The following is a 19354-nucleotide window of genomic DNA, read 5'->3' as shown; positions in this document are numbered from 1 at the left end:
CAGAGAGTGTGAGGACACAGCAGGATGCAGCTAGTATGACCTGTGTGATATAATGTATAGACCATGCCTGCACTCTGTTACACATACTGAGATGGAGATCCGGAGAGGGTGAGGACACAGCAGGATACAGCTAGTATGACCTGTGTGTGATATAATGTATAGACCATGCGTGCACTCTGTTACATATACTGAGATGGAGATCCGGAGAGTGTGAGGACACAGCAGGTTACATCTAGTATGACCTGTGTGTGAGATAATGTATAGACCATGCCTGCACTCTGTTACATATACTGAGATGGAGATCCGGAGAGTGTGAGGACACAGCAGGATACAGCTAGTATGACCTGTGTGTGTGATATAATGTATAGACCATGCCTGCACTCTGTTACATATACTGAGATGGAGATCCGGAGAGTGTGAGGACATAGCAGTACAGCTAGTATGACCTGTGTGTGAGATAATGTATAGACCATGTGTGCACTCTGTTACATAAACTGAGATGGAGATCCGGAGAGTGTGAGAACACGGCAGGATGCAGCTAGTATGACCTGTGTGTGAGATAATGTATAGATCATGTGTGCACTCTGTTACATATACTGAGATGGAGATACGGAGAGTGTGAGGTCACAGCAGGATACAGCTAGTATGACCTGTGTGTGATATAATGTATAGACCATGCCTGCACTCTGTTACATATACTGAGATGGAGATACGGAGAGTGTGAGGTCACAGCAGGATACAGCTAGTATAACCTGTGTGTGATCTAATGTATAGACCATGCCTGCACTCTGTTACATATACTGAGATTGAGATCCGGAGAGTGTGAGGACACAGCAGGATGCAGCTAGTATGACCTGTGTGTGAGATAATGTATAGACCATGCCTGCACTCTGTTACATATACTGAGATGGAGATCCGGAGAGTGTGAGGACATAGCAGGATACAGGTAGTATGACCTGTGTGTGAGATAATGTATTGACCATGCCTGCACTCTGTTACATATACTGAGATGGAGATCCGGAGAGTGTGAGGACATAGCAGGATACAGCTAGTATGACCTGTGTGTGATATAATGTATAGACCATGTATGCACTCTGTTACACATACTGAGATGGAGATCCGGAGAGTGTGAGGACACAGCAGGATACAGCTAGTATGAGCTGTGTGTGATATAATGTATAGACCATGCCTGCACTCTGTTACACATACTGAGATGGAGATCCGGAGAGTGTGAGGACACAGCAGGATACAGCTAGTATGACGTGTGTGTGATATAATGTATAGACCATGCCTGCACTCTGTTACACATACTGAGATGGAGATCCGGAGAGTGTGAGGACACAGCAGGATGCAGCTAGTATGACGTGTGTGTGATATAATGTGTAGACCATGTGTGCACTCTGTTACACATACTGAGATGGAGATCCGGAGAGTGTGAGGACACAGCAGGGTGCAGCTAGTATGACCTGTGTGTGAGATAATGTATAGACTATGTGTGCACTCTGTTACATATACTGAGATGGAGATCTGGAGAGTGTGAGGACACAGCAGGATGCAGCTAGTATGACCTGTGTGTGATATAATGTATAGACCATGCCTGCACTCTGTTACATATACTGAGATGGAGATCCGGAGAGTGTGAGGACACAGCAGGATGCAGCTAGTATCACCTGTGTGTGATATAATGTATAGACCATGTGTGCACTCTGTTACATATACTGAGATTACTCTCTGTCTTGCTCACTCACAAACTAGGACATGACAATGACAAAGTCACTGATTGTATGGAATTGTTGGGGTGAACGTCTTATTATAGTAACACAGTATGGTATAGTGCTGCAGGGATGCTAATTCTCATATATTTATTCTGTTCCCAGCAGATGGACACAACAGCAGGAATACCTCGGGGAGACATCTCATATTATCTCCAGATTGTGACCTAGACGATAACTTCTCACAGGACTCTCCAGGAGAAACCCCCATTTCCCCAAGTGTACACCCAGAATATCACAGTACAGATCTATCATCTGATCCTTCTAATCATGAAGAGTGTTCCCCTGATAATCCCAGTATTGTTACACACAGCTCAGATCATACACATGATGAATCCTTTTCATGTTCTGAATGTGGGAAATGTTTTACAAAGCAGTTAAGTCTTTCTATACATCAGAAGAGAGTTCACACAGCTGAGAGGCCTTTTCCGTGTTCTGAGTGTGGGAAATGTTTTTCACTCAAAGGAAATCTTACTAGACATACAAAGAGTCACACAGGTGAGAGGCCATTTTCATGCTCTGAATGTGGGAGATGTTTTGCACAGAAAAGAGATCTTAATAGACATCAGAGAGTTCACACAGGTGAGAAGCCATTTTCATGTTCTGATTGTGGGAGATGTTTTGCACATCAGGGAACACTTGACATACATGAGAGAACTCACACAGCTGAGAGGCCATTTCCATGTTCTGAATGTGGGAAATGTTTTACAAAGCATTTAAGTCTTTCTATACATCATAAGAGAGTTCACACAGCTGAAAGACCTTTTTCATGTTCTGAGTGTGGGAAATGTTTTACACTGAAAGGAAATCTCACTAGACATACAAAGAGTCACACAGGTGAGAAGCCGTTTCCATGTTCTCAGTGTGGGAGATGTTTTACACAGAAAAGAGATCTTCATAGACATCAGAGAGTTCACACAGGGGAGAAACCATTTTCATGTTCTGAGTGTGGGAAATGTTTTGCACATCAGGGAACACTTGACGTACATGAGAGAACTCACACAGGCCAGAGGCCATTTCCATGTTGTGAATGTGGGAAATGTTTTATACAACAGTCAGCACTTGATGCACATCAGAGAGTTCACACAGGTGAGAGGCCATTTTCATGTTCTGAATGTGGGAAACGTTTTACATGGAAAAAAGATCTTAATAGACATAAGAGAACTCACATAGGTGAGAAACCATTTCCATGTCCTGAGTGTGGGAAATATTTTAAACACAAATCAGCTCTTTTTAGTCATCAGAAATGTCACACAAGAGAAAAAAACTGTTTATGAGGGTCTAGATATATAGAAATTGCAGAGGTATTCGCAGTACTATAATTTTATTAAACATTTTCACAACAAGCATAAATACAGTCTTAGCCTAGATTGTTGTCCCTGCTTAATGAGGGGTAACTTACATTTTGCATGTATGCACAATATACTTATATATCACAATTTAGATAAAACCCACACCTAGGTGGAATGAATGTCCCCAACATAAGACTACAGCATATTCCTCATGTAAATGGCTTTCAGTTTCCGTATAATATTAAATGTTGGCCCTTTTGCACAATAACAAGACCACTTGCCATAATACAGGGTCCTAAGTATCTAGAATTATCCATGGTTGAGCACAGGTGACTTCATTAGTACCTCAGTCAATTTGATTTAGTCAACTCTGCTCAAACATGGATATCTCTAAAACCTGAACTGTTGAGGAGCCTTGAGGACCGCGTTTGGGAACCTCTGGTCTAGAGAACCAATAGGCCTTGCAGAGGCAGCTGGCGCAGTTCCTGTAAGAAATGTCTGCATGCCTGGACAATATACAAACAACCCTTTTGGGTGTGGGTCCATCTGTTAATTTGGTTTCAGTTCCTGTAGCACCTGCTCCTCCATCCATGCCTATGCTGGTATCTCATCTCCAGTTATCATCAAACAGCAAGTTTGATGGAAATCCTAAGCTCTGTTGTGGCTTCTAAAATCAGTGTGAGATCCATTTTGCGTTAGAAGCCACTAATTGTCCTACAGCCAACACTAGAGTATCATATATCTAGTTGATGACCGAACAAGCTCTTGACTGGGCCACGCTTTGGGAAAGGTGGAACCCTTTGCTTTCCAACTATTCAGATTTTATTTCTACTTTCCATTAGATATTTGATGAGCCAGGAAGAACTACTTCAGCCTCAGTGGACATCTTACGGTTATGCCAAGGTAGCAAAACTGTAAATCAATATGTTGTTCAATTTCAAATCTTGGCCACTGAGTTACATTGGAATGAAGATGCTCTAATTGTGGCTTTCTGGAATGGTCTTTCTGATAGACTCAAAAATTACCTGGCTACCCTTGATATTCCTCCTAAGTAATATGATCTCATCTCTCTATGCCCTAGTCCTCCACCACCATCTGGTGGAGAACCAATGCAAGTTAATCAGTTCCATCTGGGGAACGACAGAGAAATCATCAAGAGAACATTTGCCTATACTGTGGAACCTCTGGACATATGGTCAGTGGTGGAGAAGTTAAGTTAGATGTAACTATCATTACTCCACAGTTTTGGAGTCCTAAATATTTTCTGGCACTACTGTATTCTGGTGCAACAGGGAATTTTATCACATTTGACTACGTCCAAAAGTATCAACTTCCTACCAAAGCCCTGTCATAACCAATCACCCTTGCAGTAGTTGATAGCAGTCAAATTCCAGATGGAGTTGTGACTCAACCATCTGTCCTTGAGGTAGAGGCTTCATCAGAGGGAATTGGGGCAGTACTCTCCCAGTGATTTGAAGATGAAAAACTCCACCCTTGTGGTTATTTTTACCAGAGATTTCTTCCTGCTGAGAAAAATGATTCCATCAGAGATCAAGAGTTACTCGCCATTAAACTTGCTTTTGAGAAGTGGCGATATTTACTTGAAGGAGAAGAATATCCAGTAACGGTATTTACGGATCACAAGAATTTGATATATCTGAGATCTGCTCACTGTCTTAACCCAAGGCAAGCCCGATGGACAATGTTCTTCTCAAAATTGAATTTCAAACTTACAGAGCAGTCCAATGTACACGGAAGAAGATCCTGCAACCACCGAAAAACATCCAATTGTAGATCCTGCATCCTTTGCTACAGTAAAGTTATCCTTTACTATTCCAAGGGGGAAAACTTTTGTAGCTTCTAGTCTTTGTAAAAAGCTTGTACAATTGGGCTCACGCTCTTTCATAGGTCACACTGGAGTCCAGAAAACTCTTGAATTTATCCAAAGATCATATTGGTGGCCAACAATGAAGTAAGATGTTCAAGAATTTGTCTCTTCTTGTATAAAACGTGCTCAGCACAAATTATCTCAATAGTCTCCTGCTAGACAACTTCAGTCCCTTCCTGGACCCATCTCTTAAAGGATTTCATCCCTGACCTTGCTCTATCTGAAGGTTACAATACCGTATTGGTCATTGTGGCTTGTACCTCTCACTAATCTCCCATCAGCTCCATGCCTAGATCAGTTGTTTATTCAATAAGTCTTCAGACTCCATGGTCTATAAACAAAGAAAAGAAGACTCTTTGTTGGGGGCACTCTATGTGAATATGAACTGAATAAAGTAAAATGTAACTTTTAATTGTTATAGGATATAAAATATTGGTACACACACAAAACATACATGACATATAATATATACAGATATAATAGAGTGTATAGTACTGTACACAGAAGAACTAGATCTCAATTAGAGGAAGTTCACTAGGCAGACAATTATGCCAATAAAAGAAGATCTGAAAAACAGATTCATCAGCAAATCTGGGTGACGGCGAATAGTATTAGATAGTGTATCAGCCCATAGAGCCAAAATATTGTTACATGGTAACAAAAACCTCCTGGTATGGCACACATAAATAGCTTATAATAAAACACCTCTAAAGTGACATTTTAAATGCAGAGTTCCACCAGAGATGTACCTATCATATAATAAGCACCACATGCTAAAGATTCAGCTACAATACAAAAAAATGGAACCAGCGCTATTATGAATAAACTATATACTGATGGACAGGTGTCTCTGAATAGAATCAATGTATTTATTCAAATAAAAACACATATACAAATATTAGAGATCTCTAATTAGAAAACACATAAAAGTTGACACAATAATAGTGACAATATAATAATAATAAAAATCCACCAAAACAAATATTGGGAATGAACTCTCTCCTCAATGTTCCAAGTGATTGGAATGTTAGGCAAAATACTGCTCGCCGGTGGGCTCTGCAAGCCAAACAAAAAGTCCTCTCATATCCAATTAAGGATGTTTAGGACTAGAGTGTAGTGGAAAGAGTAAATCCAATTTGTATGCAAATAATGCTAAGAGATCCTCTGGTATCCAGATAACAAATCAAATGAGCTCCTGAGGAAGCTGAGCGGTCATTGCTCAGGGAAATGCGTTGAGAGACCTTATCCACCAATATCTGAACAAATTGTTGGATTCATTATACTGTTTGGCTTGAACTCTAATTGTCCAAGTTTGTTTTAAAACTGAAAGGATTCCTTAAGGATTGCGCTCCGGCTTATTCATTCCATCTGCTGGATGCAAGAGGATTATCTATCAGCAAGTTACTATCGTTCGGTCCCTGGATGATTCCTTGTGACAACGCCTCAGCACCTCATTCACTGTTGGATGCCAGAGAAACTTTCTGCCAAGCACGCACAGCCGTTAGCAATAGGTACGCAGTACAACATTACCAATGTATCATCTTTTCTACTATGTCTGAGGAATTTGCCTAGGCTCATTTGATTTGTTATCTGGATACCAGAGGATCTCTTAGCAATATTTGCATACAAATTGGATTTACCCTTTCCACTACACTCTAGTTCTAAACATCCTTATGCTGGGCATACACGGCAAGATAAACTGTCTGTCAGACCGACAGACATTTTATCTGGACGGCTGCCAGCCGCAGATGTCCGCGGCATACACTGTGAGAGAAATCTCACAGTGTATAGCCCGACATCTGCGCTCCGCCCCCGGGGGAGGAGACATTTCCCTGTTCCTTCCGTAGGAAGGAACACAGGAAATGTCTATCTGTCGGCTGCACTGGGCATACACTGCCCGATGCGGCCGACAGTTACCGGGTAAATATCTCATCAGACGGGCATGCTGTACAATCCAGCATGCCCGACCGAGCAATATTTAACCCTCGGTCGCCCCCCCCACGCTACAATTATCGCGGCGATCCGCCGATATCGGGCGGATCGTCCCGAAAATTGCAGCGTGTATGGCCAGCATAACTTGGATATGAGAGGACTTTTTGTTTGGCTTGCAGAGCCCACCGGCGAGCAGTATATTGCCTAACATTCCAATCACTTGGAACATTGAGGAGAGAGTTCACTCTCAAAATTTGTTTTGGTGGATTTTAATTATTATTATATTGTCACTATTATTGTGTCAACTTTTATGTGTTTTCTAATTAGAGATCTCTAATTTTTGTATATATGTGTTTTTATTTGAATAAATACATTGATTTTATTCAGAGACACCTGTCCATCAGTATATAGTTTATTCATAATAGCGCTGGTTCCATTTTTTTATGTTTTTCTCTATTTTTCTGGGGCTGACTACCCCACTTACCAGCAGCTCTCGTGATAGCGCGTCTATTTATTTATTTATTCAGCTACAATACAATGTTGATGTATCCTATTATCACACTGTAAATGAATAAACATGCAGATTTATATCGAACGTGTTAGAACTCGTATCTCTTCCAGGGGAATAAACACCCCTCCTCTGAAATTGAAATATAAACCAAATTATGGTGTCTAGATATGTCACCTAGAATATAAAAGGCAGGTTAGCAGGTTCAACATTTATCTCTTAATACTGTATAGATTTAACCTCCAAGATACTGTGACTGGAGAATGGGTACAATAGAATTGTTGTTGCTTATGGTAAGTACTGTCAGAGATAGTGACATATGGTATAGAATATGTCATTAGAATAACCCCCCCCCCCCACACACACACACTTCTGCTGTTGCCACGTCTTGTATGGAACAGAGGATGTGGGATGAGAGAGTGGGGCTGGTAGGAAGGAAGAAATATGAGCACTTCTGCTGTCAGCATGCACAAACCTTGGCTATCCTGATATCATGGACATTGCAGGATAGGCAAGGACGGCTCGCTGATGAGAGAGTGCGAAATAGATATCCAATATGTTGTTCTAATTATAGGAAAATATTCCTTATGGAGCGAGTGGTCAGGAGTTGATAAGCTGTAGGTTCACTGTCATTGACTATGGTTCCTATGGTACGCTTGTTGCTGTATAGTGATCAAATCCATAAGACTGTAATGGGATATATGGAGTTTCACTTTCCAGCGCTGTAAAAGTAGCTGACTATAATCCAAAGCGAATGTGCGTGGAGCATTGTCCCAACAGTGTTGAAATAACAATGTACATTCCTGTAGTGCCTGTAATATTTGTAGGCAGTCGCACTCGTTAGATTGTGAGATATCCCGAGTACCTGTTATTCCTTATGCGGAGGCTGGCGACTGTAGTCCTGGACAGGTAAGTATAGCAGCAAGGCCAGTCTGTGCTACACTCGCGTCTTTAGATGGTCCCAGTTTCCTGCAGTGGATACGAGGTGTGTGAGCCATACCGGCTATGCAACTGTGTGTGGAGGGCGGGCGGTCTATGTTGCTGGTAAGTGATCGAGCGGCGTTAGACTGCAAGGAAAGTTCTGTGTGCACGTCTGACGGGATGGTGCCCGGCCTTTCAGATCACATGACCCTTGACGTACGTTTCGCCTTCAAAAAAGGCTTGTTCACATCCTTTGGTTAGACTGTATGGTCTACCAACAGAAATCATCTCTAACCGAGGGGTAGCAAAGTTTCCTAAGCGTATCACACTCAGACTAGTGGTAAAACTGAGAGGGTAAACCAAGATCTAGAGACTTTTTTGCGGCTCTATGTCTCCTCTTCACAGGATGATTGGGCTGAGCTCTTGCCCAGGACAGAATTTGCTCACAATAATCGTTATCATACTTCCTCGGATTTTACACCCCTTCTCTATCTTGACATAGATCCTCTATAACCTACTATTCAGACTATTCCAAAAGTTAAGGACATTAAGGATTAATTATGTAATTTATATATTGTTAGATAATGTAATTTGTGTTGGGACACAGGAAGCTGCTGGTCTCGTTATAAACCACTACCGGTAATGTCCATTAGGTGCATCAGACTCCCAATATCCCCAGCAGAATACTGAGTACAGATGTGAGCAGGGTACGTAGTAATGGAAGAATAATACAGGGACATCACAGGATAAGTAGGATCAGTACAGATTGTCCTCAGTATGTCCTGCACTGTCTCACCTCCCACAGTGGTGATAGCACCAGTAATGTGCAGGGTCAGGAGATGGAGATCATTTGGCAGTGAGGGAATCTGCAGGGACCAGGCCAATAACACTGAGCAACACCCAGAGGACAATTCAAGCTTTGGTAATAACTTACAATGAGGAGGTCAGAGAGTTTAGGAGGAAGTTAGAGAACAAGTCGCTGTACTGAGCTGTCTGACATCCATGTGACATAACACAGCTGTGTGTGATGGTGGTTTGTGTCTGTACATTGTTAGTAAAGCTGGAATAGTGTATAATTGTCCTCTCAGTGATGCACATGTTCTGTGATGGCCTTGGTGTAGTATCTAGTGACATGATGTAATGGAAACACTGATATTACCAGAGATTTCCCAAGGAAGTATAGAACTATCAGGCTGGTCACACTAGGCCACAGCTGGCAGGGGAATATAACATAGAGCTGTAACCAGGGACAGGGCAGTCAGCTATAGGCCAGAGTACGGGCTGAGGTCAGGGCCACTGAATAGAAGAAACATCAGTATAAGCCAGGAGGATATTGGTCAGTCAGACAATTACTACGACTCATTCAGAACTGGATATTAAATGACTTAAAGCTGTAATATCCTGTCACTTTTGGTACCGGACATTTATACTGTGACGGTCTTAGGCCCGTATTCAATTTGAGGCGAAAAGTATTTTCTCCTCCTTCGCCTGTTTTCTAGGCGGAAAAGTATCGCACGTGTGCCCGCTATTCCCCGTATTCAATTCCAAAGTAGGCGAAATCGGGAACCGGAGAAACCTGGATCGGCAAAAAGTCATGTGAATTTTTGGAGGAACCCCCTAAAGATGTCCAGACATGGGGGGTTCAGTTTGGGTACCCCCGTTTAGCCCTGCAGAATGTGTTCTGCATTTTTAAATAGCCGCGGCAGGTGTTTTTTCCCGATATTGAAGAAGTGATGTAGAAGAGCACTTAGGTTTTTTTTTTTTTTTAAAAGTGGTCCCATCAAATTTAGGGTCCCTATTAGCCTATTCTAGAAAACACCTGCCGCATACTTACACAATACCCCTGAAAATATTTTGCTATTTTTAAACACTGTTCCCCTATTTATTTATTTATGTCCACAAAATTTTTAATAATTTTTTTGGGGTGTCCCGATTATTTTTTTTTTTTACTTTTTTTTGCCCATTTCGTTTTAAGGGGCCATTCCCAAGGGTGCAGGCTATTTTTTTAAGCCTGCACCCCTAAACCCCAATTCTGCATTTTTTTTTTCGCCTACTAAAGGCTGGCAAAAAAGTTTCCGTGTTTTTTTACATTGACTTTTCGCACCGGTGAAAAGTCAGTGTAATTTAATACAGGGATATTTCAAATAGGCGAAAATGACATCCTGTTGGTGTCCCGCAGGGTTCTATCCTGGGCCTACTGCTCTTCTCCCTGTACACTTCTAAACTAGGAGAACTCATCAGCTCCTTTGGCCTCCAATACCACCTCTATGCCGATGACACGCAACTATATCTCTCCTCTCCTGAACTCTCCCCTTCTGTCCTCTCTCAGGTAACCAGTTGCTTCTCCGCCATCTCTTCCTGGATGTCCGAGTGTTCTCTGAAGCTCAACATGGAAAAAACTGAACTCATCATCTATCCCCTTAATAGAGTCTCCACTCCAACCAATCTCGCTATCACTGTTGACAACACAATCATCTCCCCTGTCCCCCAACTTCGCTGCTTGGGTGTCGCCCTTGACTCCACCCTCTCCTTCACACCCCACATTCAATCTCTGGCTCAATCCTGTTGGTTCCAGCTACGCAACATCACTCGTATTAGGCCTTTCCTCTCCCAGAATGCTACCAAACTGATTATTCATTCACTAATCATTTCTCGGCTTGACTACTGCAACCTTCTCCTTACTGGCCTCCCACATTGCCATCATGCCCCCTTTAGTCTGTTCTCAATGCGGCAGCTAGACTTATCTTCCTCTCCCGCCTTTCCACTTCTGCTGCTCCCTTCTGCCAAAACCTGCACTGGCTCCCATTCCCCTACAGAATCCTCTTCAAACTCCTCACCTTCACATACAAGGCCATCTCTAACTCTACTGCTCCCTACATCTCCAACCTTATCTCCTTACACACTCCCTCCCGCTCACTTCGGTCTGCCAATGGCTGTTACCTCTCCTCCACCCTGGTTACGTCATCTCATGCTCATATCCAAGATTTTGCTCGTGCAGCCCCCCTCCACTGAAATAAGCTCTATCACTCAGGTTCTCCCCGACCTTGCAGAGCTTCAAACGTGCACTGAAAACCCACCTGTTCACCAAAGCATACCCCTCCACCACATAACCATCACCAAGTCTCTGTCCCTCCCGCCTCAGCCATCTCTACCTCGCCTACTTCCTGCACTCAGGTCCCCCTCTACACACTCATGTCATCTGTCTGTCTCCCCTCTCCCCTAGATTGTAAGCTCCTAGGAGCAGGGTCCTGCTCCCCACTGTCTCACAGCCTTTTTCTCTAGCACTTCTATGACAGCCTTCACCTTCCCAGCTGTATTGTGTATGGAAAATTGTGTTGCTAATTGTTACTTGTGCTGTTTATATTTTGGTTACTGTATTGTAATGTAATGTTCTGTGTACCCTTTACTGTATGTACGGCGCTGCGGACCTTGTGGCGCCCTATAAATAAAATTTTATAATAATAATAGTGGATGGCCATCTTAACTCTTTAAAATGTACCATTGAATTGCAATCATTACAAACAAAGCCATCTGCAGTTCACATGCTGACCACAAGATGGCAATGTGAGAATACATAATGATAAGTGTATTATATTATACAGTGTAACGGTCAAATTTACCACTGTAGCAGTCATATACTGTATGAAACCTTCTACATTTCACAGGCTGACCACAAGATGGCAGTGAATGAATACATAATGAAAAGGGTAAACGTATTATATGGTAATGCTCAAGTTTACCACTGGAAGACAGTCATTATATATGAAACCATCTGCAGTTCACACAAGGGCCTGATTCAGACCCGCTCGCAAGCGCTATGCGCTCGCAAGCGGGTAGATGGCCGGGCAGTGCGCATGCGCAAGCTTTGGAGCGAGCGAGAAATCACTCGCTCCGGGGCTCGCAACAAAACGGGGTGGCGGTCGATGTTGATCGACAGCTCGCCCCGTTTTGTAGGCGGGAAGGGGGGGTGGCTGGCCAAATGGAGGCGTTCCTGAAGGAACGCCTGCCGTTTGAGAGCGGCCCTACTGCCATCACTCGTGATGTCAGTAGTTGAGCTTCCTGCTCTATTAGAGCAGGAAGCTCACTGGGGCTTGCGGGAACGAGACCCTACCACAAGGGTCTCATCACAAGCCCAATGGTCGCAACCATCACCTGGCCGCTCGCAAAAGGAGGCCAGATTGAAAAAAAAAAAAAAAAAAAGGCCGCCCAGATTCAGAGCGAACACTCACAAAGAGCGTCTGGTTCTGAGTCAGGACCTAAGACCACTAGATGGCAGTGAGAGAATACCTAATGATAAGGGTAAAAGTATATATTGTCACTCTCAAACTTACCATTGGATGCAGTCATTACAAAAGAAGTAATCTGCAGTTCATAGGCTGACCACAAGATGGCAGTGAGAGAATACACAATGCAGTGGTTCCCAATCTGTGCACCGCTGCTTCCCAGGCTGCTGCAGCTAGAGGTTGCCCAGAAACTGCTTGTTTTTTTTTTGTACGGCGAGAAAGGGTCAGGGTTGGTGAGCGGAGTGGAGGCGAGGCTTTTGGTGCGAGTGTACAGGAGCTGTCAATGCATGGTATGTAATGGGCTGGGCTGCTGGTGCTGCATGGAGTCTGCAGTAACGGCCTCTGCGCTGGATCTGATCAGCTTTAGATACAGCCGTGGTGCTGGCGATCTCTACTAAGTAAGGGGGGCTGTATTGGAAACTAAGGGGGGGCATATAGCTATGAGCAGTGAGATAACCACACTATAGGGGGGCTGCAGTGAGAGACAGGGGGAGGGGGCTGCAAAGGAAGACACGTTGAGGGGGCTTGCAAGGGGAGACACATGGGGTGTGCTGCAAAGGGAGAAAGGGAGACACGGAGTGGTCTGCATAGGAAAACACATGGAGGGGGCTCTAAATGTGGCTCTTGGGTGGGTTTGGGTAATTAATGCACCTTTCTGGGAGCCCATGATTAGCACCCACCTGAGTGTTTAAAGCCAGGGTGCCACATAGTGTTCTATAGGGATGGTGGGCACATAGGGAACTTAAGGAGGGCCTGCAATGAGAATTAACTATACTATAGGGAGGAGATCACATAGGGAACTATAGAGAGGGGGCCGCATAGGGAACTATGGGGTTACTGCAATGAGAGACAAGGAGAAGAGGGCTGCAAAGAGAGACTGGAGACACATGGAGGGCGCTGCAGAGAGAGAGAAACAATGGAGGCTGCAATGAGAGACATGGAGAGGGGCAATAGGAGAGACAGGGGAGGCAACTGGAGTGGGACGGAGGGGGCAATGAGCAAGAATAGCAGTTTTTCTGTCTGTGTTTTTTTGTGGTGGATGACACTATGTATGATCTTAATTTGAAATCACACTACTTGGGTCAAAAAGGGACCACTTGGTAACTATTTTGAATTAGGGACGCCTTTAAAAAAAATCATGGAGACCCTAAGGGTGCCTTGAACTGGAAACGTTTGGGAACCACTGACATAATGATAAAGGTATTATATAGTGTAACTTTCAAAATTACCACTAGGAGGCAGTGAATACACATGAAACCATCTGCAGTTCACAGGCTGACCACAAGTTTGTAGTGAGAGAATACATAATAAAATAAGGATAAAAGTATTATTAGTGTAGCTTTCAAATTTACCACTGGAGGGCAGTTATTGTACATGAAACCATCTGCACTTCATAGGCTGACCACAAGATGGCAGTAAGAGAATACATAATGACTATTAAGGTGCCCACACACATACCGACTTTTCATCCAATTTGGACGATTTTGACGAATCGTGACGACAGAACATGTAAAAAATGGCCAAATCGTGAGTTTCTACTCTTGATCATGATGCTGATGCGCGTCCCCACTCGTCGTACCTCACATCTTCAGATCTGCTGTGTTGTAGGGCAGATTAGCCAATCTGGGATACAGTGCATTGGCTGCAAGATAGATCTTAAGTCAGATTGGACATTTTTAACTCCAAATCGTGACCACGACTGCCTGCGGAGAGTTCAGGGGAAATCGTGTACATCGGCTGATTGGGAGCAAGTCGGTATGTGTGTGGGCACCATTACTGCCTCACAGCACTGAGGTCGTTGGTTCGATTTCCACTACAGCCCTAACTGTGTGGAGTTTGTATATGCTCCCTGTGCTTGCGTGGGTTTCCTCCAGGTTCTCCAATTTCCTTCAACACTCCCAAAATATACTGGTAGATTAATTGACCCCCCAAAAGAATTAACCCTAGTGTGTATGTGTGAGCCTGTGGTAGGGAATATAGATTATAAGCTCCACTGGGGCATGGACTGATATGAATGGACAAATATTCTCTGTAAAGCACTGCAGAATATTTGTGTGCTATATAAATAACTAATAATAATAATAAGGACAAATGTTTTATATAGTGTAACTCTGATATTTACCACTGCAAGGGCACTCATTATACAGTTCACAGGCTGAATACACAATGGCAATGTGAGAGTATTATATAGTGTATCTGTCAAATTTAACACCAGATGGCAGTCATTATACAGGAAAACCATCTGCAGTTCACAGGCTGACTACAAGATAGCAATGAGAGAATACATAATGATATGGATAAAAGTATTATATAGTGTAGCTGTCAAATGTACAACTGGAGGGCAGTCATTATATATGAAACCACCTGCAGTTCACAGGCTGACCACAAGATGGCAATGAGAGAATACGTAATTATATGGACAAAAGTATTATATAGTGTAATAACTGTCAAATTTAACATTGGAGGGCAGTCATTATACAGGAAACCATCTGCAGTTCACAGGCTGACTACAAGATAGCAATGAGAGAATACATAATGATATGGGCATTATATAGTCGAAAGCTGCATACACACGGTACGATCTGCACAACCAACGATATCGCTGATAGATTTCCCCTCAGCTTTCTGCAGTGCGGGACAAACAATATTGGGTGTACACACTTAAAGATATCTATGATAGAAGTACTGCTGCCACATCTCTGAACATGCAAATCTTGATGAAATCATTCAAGTTGGTCGGCATGTACAGACGACCATAGATATTGTTATCGTCCATGAGGGAACGCTCATCGTTGGTCGTTCACTGCATAAAAATGAACAATATGAACGATTTATCGCTGAACGATATCGTTATCATTCATATCATTCATAGATATCGTACTGTGTGTACGCAGCATTACTCTGGAATTTACCACTAGAGGGCAGTCGTTACATATGAAACCATCTGCAGTTCACAGGCTGACCACATGATGGCAGTGAGAGAATACATAATGATAAGGACAAAAGTATTATATAGTGTAACTCTCAAATTAGCCACTAGAGGACAGTCAATATATATGAAATCATCTGAAGTTCACAGGCTGGCTGTGAGAGAATATATAATGATAAGGATAAACATAAAGTGCAAATTTACCACTGGAGAACCATCATTACATATGAAACCATATGCAGTTCACTGGCTGACTATAAGATGGCAGTGAGAGGATACATAATGATCAGGATGAGTATTATATAATGTAACTCTCAAATTTACTACTAGTAGGGCAGTCATTATATATGAAACCATCGGGATGTAGTTGGCCGCCGGTCTCGGTCCCGACACTGTCATCTCGGCAAGCGATTTAACATAGGCATCGAAATACCTATGCCTATGTTAATCCCGATGCCAGAACGCCGAGAGGATGCCGGACTGATCGTCCTCTTCCGGGGTAAGTATTTACTTAGCTGGGGATGGGGGGGGGTGTTAGGTTTAGGGACCTCCGGGGGAATTTAGGGTTAGGCACCCCCGGGTAGGGTTGGGGTTAGGCTAAGGGAAGGGAGGGTTAGGTTTAGGCACTAGGGGCGAGGTTAGCACACCAGTACAACATACAGCAGAGGTATAGCACACCAGTACAGCATACAGCAGAGGTATAGCACACCAGTACAGCATACAGTGGAGGTATAGCACACCAGTACAGCATACAGCGGAGGTATAGCACACCAGTACAGCATACAGTGGAGGTATAGCACACCAGTGTAGCATACAGTAGATGTATAGCACACCAGTACAGCATACAGTGGAGGTATAGCACACCAGTACAGCATACAGCGGAGGTATAGCACACCAGTACAGCATACAGCGGAGGTATAGCACACCAGTACAGCATACAGCGGAGGTATAGCACACCAGCATATCATACAGCGGAGGTATAGCACACCAGTACATCATACAGCGGAGGTATAGCACACCAGTACAGCATACAGTGGAGGTATAGCACACCAGTACAGCATACAGTGGAGGTATAGCACACCAGTACAGCATACAGCGGAGGTATAGCACACCAGTACAGCATACAGCGGAGGTATAGCACACCAGTACAGCATACAGCGGAGGTATAGCACACCAGCATATCATACAGTGGAGGTATAGCACACCAGTACATCATACAGCGGAGGTATAGCACACCAGTACAGCATACAGTGGAGGTATAGCACACCAGTACAGCATACAGTGGAGGTATAGCACACCAGTACAGCATACAGTGGAGGTATAGCACACCAGTACAGCATACAGTGGAGGTGTAGCACACCAGTATAGCATACAGTGGAGGTATAGCACACCAGTATAGCATACAGTGGAGGTATAGCACACCGGTATAGCATACAGTGGAGGTATAGCACACCGGCATAGCATACAGCGGAGGTATAGCACACCGGTAGAGCATACAGCGGAGGTATAGCACACCGGTAGAGCATACAGCGGAGGTATAGCACACCGGTACAGCATACAGCGGAGGTATAGCACACCGGTACAGCATACAGTGGAGGTATAGCACACCGGTACAGCATACAGTGGAGGTATAGCACACCGGTATAGCATACAGTGGAGGTATAGCACATCGGTATAGCATACAGTGGAGGTATAGCACACCGGTATAGCATACAGTGGAGGTATAGCACATCGGTACAGCATACAGGTATAGCACATCGGTATAGCATACAGTGGAGGTATAGCACATCGGTACAGCATACAGTGGAGGTATAGCACACCGGTATAGCATACAGTGGAGGTATAGCACACCGGTACAGCATACAGTGGAGGTATAGCACACCGGTAGAGCATACAGTGGAGGTATAGCACACCGGTACAGCATACAGTGGAGGTATAGCACATCGGTATAGCATACAGTGGAGGTATAGCACATCGGTATAGCATACAGTGGAGGTATAGCACATCGGTATAGCATACAGTGGAGGTATAGCACACCGGTATAGCATACAGTGGAGGTATAGCACACCGGTACAGCATACAGTGGAGGTATAGCACATCGGTATAGCATACAGTGGAGGTATAGCACACCGGTATAGCATACAGTGGAGGTATAGCACACCAGTATAGCATACAGTGGGGTGAAAGTACATTTTAAAAACAGGGATTAGTAAATACAGCAAACAGTGCTGCAGTTCGGCATGACATATATGGGTGACTGAAACATTTGAAATATGAAATGCACTGAATTAATAGATCCACGTATTTGTTCATCCTGCCCAAGAAAGAACCCAACCGAGGCAGCCATCTGGGGCGCACTGCGTAGATTACAACTGGCAGGGGGTGCAAGTAGCAGAAGTATAACATCCAGGTGGAAATTAAAAAAGGGTGACCGCATTATAAGTTAAAAACCATGTTAAACTTAATCAGTTTTTTTTTAAAAATGAGAGTGTTCTGCAAAAGGTCACAGAGTCTCCTTCACTCAAGTGTGTGGTCTTGTCACATCCAGCAGTTTGTGGAGCTCGATTTCGCTGCAGTTTGAGACAGCAGCCGAACCCAATCTCAGGGGAGTGTAAATGAAGGTGGAGGGTAACCATTCCTGTGTGTTTGAGAAATGGTTTAATTTTTGGTTACAAAGTAGTCAAAAGTCCAAATCCAGTTCAAACTCCGGTTCTAACTCCATACTTCAGATGCAGGCTGTAATAATGGCAGGCCAAGCCTATGTGTGCAGGCTTTAGAATGAGACCCTTTTGCAGGAGAAGCTAGGTCATCTGGTACAGTGGGAGGGAGTGTCTGAGCAGCTTGTTCAACAAACTAATGAATGGTGGGGGAAATGTGCAGTCTCACAGTTGTAAAACAAACTTTCAATAGACTATTATATAGTGTAACTCTCAGACTGACCACTGGAGGGCAGTCATAATTTATGTCATTAACTACAATTCTCAGACTACCCACAAGATGTCAGAGCGAGATTACAAAATTATATAAAAGTATGATATGTTGTAATTATCAAACTTCCCTTTAGAGGGCGTCATACTGATGTCCGAACCCACATTGTCTGACCACAAGACAACAGTGGGAGAAAATGATCCTTGTAATGTATTATGTAATGTAATTCACATACACACCACTGGAGGGCAGCACTGGCATATAAACAGTAATCACCTGCAGCGCTTATGGTGCATGTACACGGTGCGACTTTTATGAGCGATTTGAACGATAACGATATCGCTCATATCATTATGATATGGCAGCACAGATGACGATCGCGATCGCAGGTCCCTATAGTGAGGTCCCTATATCGCAGGTCCCTATAGTAACCACCTGCTCGATATCGAGCAGGTTAGGCAGCATGCACGGGCGATGGGCGATATATCGCCCGCGCATTGCTGATCTTCACTGCAAGATTTGAATGATAACGATATGAACGATATAGTTATCACTCTAATCTTGCAGTAAAACCGCTGCGTGTGTACGCAGCATTAGTCTGCATTACTCATTCGCAACAAGAGGCTGATCCTGCAATGCATTCTGGGAGTTTGAAGTCCGAACTTCCCTTCAAAGATGAGAGATACTTAAAGCTCTGGACTGCAATTCCCATAATGCCTCACGGCAATACTCACCGTGGTTTGTATGTAACCCAAGGGGATGCACTCAGGAAGCCGACGGTCGCAATGCCGACCGCCGGCTTCCGACTGTCAAATCCCGGCAAGTGTTTAATGACAGACGTTGAAATCCTGACGCCTGTCATTAGACCTACGCCGGGAGCCTGACACCCGGCTTACCGATC

General features: G+C 43.7%; 1 protein-coding gene across 1 annotated transcript in view; it reads left to right on the top strand.

Moving 5' to 3' along the window:
* The window catches only part of LOC148506452 (uncharacterized), a 93023-nt gene that overhangs the window by 36248 nt on the left and 37421 nt on the right, over positions 1-19354 (top strand). Inside the window, exons 7-8 of the mRNA XM_088446728.1 lie at positions 1881-2354; positions 2439-3020. Coding sequence (XP_088302854.1) covers positions 1881-2354; positions 2439-3020 — 1056 coding nt within the window. The remainder of the gene's footprint in view (positions 1-1880; positions 2355-2438; positions 3021-19354) is intronic.

Source organism: Taudactylus pleione, unplaced genomic scaffold (assembly GCF_031769625.1).
Source record: "Taudactylus pleione unplaced genomic scaffold, aTauple2 ptg000403l, whole genome shotgun sequence".
Taxonomy (NCBI): domain Eukaryota; kingdom Metazoa; phylum Chordata; class Amphibia; order Anura; family Myobatrachidae; genus Taudactylus; species Taudactylus pleione.
This window is presented reverse-complemented; position numbering and strand designations above follow the sequence as displayed.